Genomic DNA, 5,812 nt, shown 5'->3' with positions numbered 1-5,812 from the left:
CTCCTTTTTCTTTATCTTGCTGCTTTCTCTGATTACCAAGCTATCTGTCAGTATTGAGATCACAGGAGGTAACCTTAAAATAAATCTGTAGTAATTCATTCGTTTAGTACTACTCTGCCCTAACATTTAAACATAAATAGCTTTTTAGCTGATAATTTCTCACCAAAAGGGAACAAGTAGATGAACTTCAATTAATAATGTAAACCAACAAGGCAGTTTATTTATATCAGAGAATAATTTTTCTTCTTCATAAAAGTTAGTTAGTTAAAGCATGCTTATTAGAATTCCCTCTGTATTTAGAACTTTTCTGAGATACAAAGAATTATACAGATTTCAATAAACACTGATAGGTTTTCTTCTAAATAATGATTTTAAGAGCTAGCATTTGTTCTGCGTTTTGCCTGTATTGATTTATTTTTCCTAACAATAGCCATGCAAGGTGAACTTATTAATAGTCATTTATTCATTTAACTGGATTTTTAAACATGTGTACTATATGTTTATCATTTTGTGAAACCTTTTATAATCTATAGGACCATTAAATAGAGGCAAATACATTTGTGTCTTTATTTCTGAAAATATTTTTTTCTTCTACTTTTAAAGTAATTTTTTTTTATTTTGCAGTGAGCTCTTACCAACCTGTTAGCACTCCTATGAAATTATTGACAACCATATGGAGACTGAAGCTTGAAAAAATGTACTCAAAGACAAATACATCTTCCACAATATTTGAAAAAGCATGACATGGGACAGAGAAAATCAGCACAGGTAAAATAAAATAAGTAGAATTGTGTCTTGCACATTTTAATCAATACTTTTCGACTGAAATGAAGTAAATGTTCTAAGTATATTCTCTACCCCAGTCCCTGTTTACCTATATGTTCTTGTCTTTCACCTCATAGCTTTATGAAGGCTGAATTTCATGTTTAAAGCAAGAAAGAAATCTTATTTTAAGGTTGTAGAGGCTGAATTTTTTTTTGGATGAAGTGCTGGCTAGGCAAATGCCCTTATCATTTCCATGAAGAAAGTTTCTCTAATCATTGTTTTCAGCAGCATTGTTACTTTTTTAAATGTTTTAATGCAATTGTACTTAGGAGTTACACTGTTGTCTCAGTTTCCCTCCTACCCAAGAGCTGGCAATTTGTTCTTTTCTTTTTTTTTTTTTTTTTTTGAGACAGAGTTTCACTCTTATTGCCCAGGCTGGAGTGCAATGGCACGATCTCGGCTCACTGCAACCTCTGTCTCCCAGGTTCAAGCAATCCTCCTGCCTCAGCCTCCAGAGTAGCTGGGATTAAAGGCTCCCACCACCATGCCTGGCTAATTTTTTGTATTTTTAGTAGAGACAGAGTTTCACCATGTTGGCAAGGCTGGTTGCGAACTCCTGACCTCAGGTGATCTATCCGCCTCAGCCTCCCAAAATGCTGGGATTACAGGTGTGAGCCACTGCGCCCGGCCAAGGCAAAACTATTTTTTATCAATCACCACTGTTCAAAATACTGACATTTTTGGATATAAAAAGTATATTGTTATATGAAAAGAATGATGAAGGTGTTCTGTTTATCTTAAAGCACAGTTTAATTAAGACAACTCAAAAAGGCAACTGAGCCAACAAAAGTCTAGACAAGGGACTGGGAACTTAGTTTTAAAATAATTCTTTTTGACTAAATTTCACTGGATATCAGCATGATGTTGGAATCGGACTTTTAAGTGCTCCATCCTTTACAGAATCATTAATTTGAACAATTATCCATGCACGAAAATGCCTTCACAAGAGCTAAGGAAATCAGGTGAGAGATCACAGCACTTAGGTAGATTACAGAAATAAGAAAAGATACATTAAAGAGGATAGGAAGGACAGTGTCACATTGCTCATGCCACCTCTCTCCCAAGCCTAGATAGCACAGCCTGGATACAGATACCCTCCCTGTGGAGGCCAGAAAGGGAAATGACCATAGAACTTAGCCTTGGACCCCAACACTGGATGGCCTTTCTAAATAGAACCCAGCACCCAGCAGGCCCCCATGACCTCAGACTTCAGACCAGTACCTGAAGACTGAGCTTCCAAGTCTGCTGTGGCACAAGGCCAGATCTGACAGCCTCTGGCTCTAGGTCAACCCATCAAGTCTCGGCTCACGGCCCCTCCAGGCCTGCCCAGTAGCCCTAGTGCTAGTTCAACACCCACAGATTCAGGCTAGGCCCAATAATCACACTCATTTTCCAGAGTTTCTCTAGAGCTAGGCTGGCCCCAGTGTTCCTGGGCTCTGGATTTCCCCCCCAGCACCACGCTGAACCCCAGGCTTCAGGCTTGTCCAAGAACAAGGTGAGCTCCACAGCCATAGTCGTCAGGTAAGGACCTGTGGACTCAGCCCCGAGGCCGGCCTCTGTGGATACAGGCTCCAGGTTCACTCAGTACCTGACCAGCTCATGTAACCGCAGGCTCACCTTTATTCCAAATCTATGTTTTAGCATCCACAACCTTTAAAGGTTCTTCCCTCTTGTCCATTACATCACTTCAATGGCAAAATTCCCCTCAGTTCTTGTATATCAATTTAGTAGAGCCGTAGAGTAGAATAAAAAAATTGCTACATATATAACTAGCGAAGGGCTGAAATCTAGAATATATTTTAAAATTCTAATAAATAAATAAGAAAGTGATAGGTAATTCAGTAGAAATAGAAAAAAAGACCTAAGCCACTTGAAAGAGCGGATAAACAACATCCTTAAAGTGCTCATCATCACTTGCAATCAAGAAAATGCTAATTTAAACCATGATAAACTACCACCATACATTCAACAGAATATTTAAAATTTGAAATCTACCCAACAGAAGATTATTAAATATGCTTCAAGAAATAGTACAAGAATGTTAAGAGCAGCCATATTCTCCCTGTATCAAATAACCTATATGATCATCTAAAGTTTATTAGATAAAGAAAGTGAATGCTATATATTAATGAAAATCAGTGCTGCAAAACTACATCCAACCACAAAGCTGAATTATATGAATATAAATTTAAAAATCCAGAAACAAACAAACTGTGTGATTCTCTGTCTCTCTAAGACACACACACACACACACACACACACACACACACAGTGCTCCTCAATTTATGATGGGATTATGTCTTGTTAAAGACATTTTGAGTTGAAAATATGATCAGTTGAAAGTGAATTCGATACACCCTAACTGGCAGAACATCATAGCTTAGCTTATCCTGGCTTAAACATGCTCAGAATACTTACATTAGCCTACAACTGGGCAAAATCATCTAACATAAAGAGAGTTTTATAATAAATTATTGACTATCTCATGGAATGTATTTGATAATGTACTGAAAGCAAAAAACAGCATTGTTGTATGTATACTTATACTTTGATCTCCACTGAATGTATATGTTTTTTGCCCCATTCTGAGGATGAAAAATTGAATCAAATTATTGTAATTCTGGAACTATCAGTATAAACGGTCATGTGCTGCAAAACAGTATTTCAGTCAATGTCAGACTGCATATAGGACAGCGGTCCCATACTTATAATACCATACTTTTACTGTAGCTTTTCTATGTTTAGATTCATAAATACCATTATGTTACAGTTGTCTGAAGTATTCAGTCCAGTAATATGTGCCAGTTTGTATTCCAGGAGCAATAGGCTATATCTTATAGCCTAGGTATGTGATAGGCTGTACCATGTAGGTTTGTGTAAGTACAGTTTATGGTGTTTGCTCAAGGACAGAATCACCTAATGGCACATTTGTCAAAACCTATCCCTGTCCCTAAGTGACACCTGATTATATACACATATGTACACATTTATTTGTGTGTGTACGTATATATATATTTGTGTGTATATCTAGATTTATACGTATTTTATGTGTATACATGTTCAAAAGCAGGCATAAAGAATGCATACTTAAGGAACACAAATATTAATATAAGGCAAAGTAAGAAAGTTAGTGTTTAATTCAGGATAGTGATTATTCTTACGGGAGAGGGAGGGGGTTATGATGTGGTGAGAGGGTATGAAGCTTCTAGTAATATCTTGTTTCTTGATATAGGTAGTAACCTCATGGCTATTTCATCTACAGTGCTACATTAAGCTCTACATTTATATTTTGTGTTCCTTCTCTCAGAAGGAAATACCCCTTGGGATATGTTTCTTTGTAAACAGAGCTATGCTGGGGTTATCTGATTATGAAATGTACCTTTCATATCTCAGGGTAAATATGGGCTTGAAATATTATTATTACTATTATTCATATTACTATTACTATTTACAAATAAAATACAATTATTAGCAAAGATAACTGCATAAAGTGCTGGTTCCTAGGTGACTGAGTACACATCACTGCAAATCCAGAGTATGGTAAAAGGAATATCCTCTGATAGTGTAGTCTCAAAATCCTCAGTTATTTTAAATTATTGCTGCAAAATTTGTGGGTAATATTACTACTTTATATAAAATGATATATATGTATTTTATTTAAATACATGGACACAAAATTGGTTAATTATAGAATAAAAAGGCTTTTGAGATGAAAGCATACTTATAGACATCAGTGATAAGGACTTGCTCATTTTCATTCACCTTCTGAAACATGTCCAGCAATGCATGCTTGTATTGGTCCAGTAATGGTAGATATGTACTTTCTAAGACAGTCTCTTCAAGAATTTTTATTAAACTTTTTAATTAATTAAAAAAATTATTATATTGATTCAAAACCTGGCTCTCCAGTGATATGCACCATTTATTTTTAGTTTTATCCTGTGGAGATACAGAGAATAAATGAATACCTGCAACGACAGATCAGAACTTCTGTTAGTGACAGAGAGACCTTCTATCTAGATACATACATCATTCCTTATAATTGTGGAAGTTACAAAGTCGAAGAAATTATGGTGTAAAGTGAGATTAGAGACATTTTTTAAAATTTTCTATAGCACTGGAAACTTCAGGATGAAAGAGAAAAACGGCAAAGTAAAAAGAGAAAATTATGAGCCTTGCTGAAATGTTCACTATGTCCTCAGCTTGTGGTTATTTACTATTTCCTTATTCTAATCACCCCAAAGTGTCTATTTTTTAAGCAAAATTTCTCTTGTGCTTGGCTCTAGGGTGCAGATCCAAGAGGAGATGAGATATTTCAGGAAAATAAAATTGTATCTTTCAATATTTTAGAACTGCTCAAGTCAGGTTAAAAAGAACGATGGAGAAACAAGAAATGGGGAAAGGATTCCCTATTTAATATAAATGGTGCTGGGAAAATTGGCTAGCCATAAGTAGAAAGCTGAAACTGGATCCTTTCCTTACTCCTTATATGAAAATTAATTCAAAATGGATTAGAGACTTAAATGTTAGACCTAATACCATAAAAACCCTAGAAGAAAACCTAGGTAGTACCATTCAGGACATAGGCATGGGCAAGGACTTCATGTCTAAAACACCAAAAGCAACGGCAGCAAAAGCCAAAATTGACAAATGGGATCTCATTAAACTAAAGAGCTTCTGCACAGCAAAAGAAACTACCATCAGAGTGAACAGGCAACCTACAGAATGGGAGAAAATTTTTGCAATCTACTCATCAGACAAAGGGCTAATATCCAGAACCTACAAATAACTCAAACAAATTTACAAGAAAAAAACAAACAACCCCATCAAAAAGTGGGCAAAGGATATGAACAGACATTTCTCAAAAGAAGACATTCATACAGCCAACAGACACGTGAAAAAATGCTCATCATCACTGGCCATCAGAGAAATGCAAATCAAAACCACAATGAGATACCATCTCACACCAGTTAGAATGGCGATCATT

General features: G+C 35.9%; 1 protein-coding gene across 1 annotated transcript in view; it reads left to right on the top strand.

Moving 5' to 3' along the window:
• Positions 1-653: 653 nt before the first annotated feature.
• DEFB112 (defensin beta 112) overlaps positions 654-5,812 on the top strand; it is an 11,010-nt gene continuing 5,851 nt past the window's right edge. Inside the window, 1 exon segment of the mRNA XM_025381545.1 lies at positions 654-768. Coding sequence (XP_025237330.1) covers positions 654-768 — 115 coding nt within the window.

This window comes from Theropithecus gelada, chromosome 4, assembly GCF_003255815.1.
Source record: "Theropithecus gelada isolate Dixy chromosome 4, Tgel_1.0, whole genome shotgun sequence".
Lineage (NCBI taxonomy): Eukaryota > Metazoa > Chordata > Mammalia > Primates > Cercopithecidae > Theropithecus > Theropithecus gelada.
Note: the sequence above shows the minus strand (reverse complement) of the source record. Positions and strands in the feature narration are given on the sequence as shown.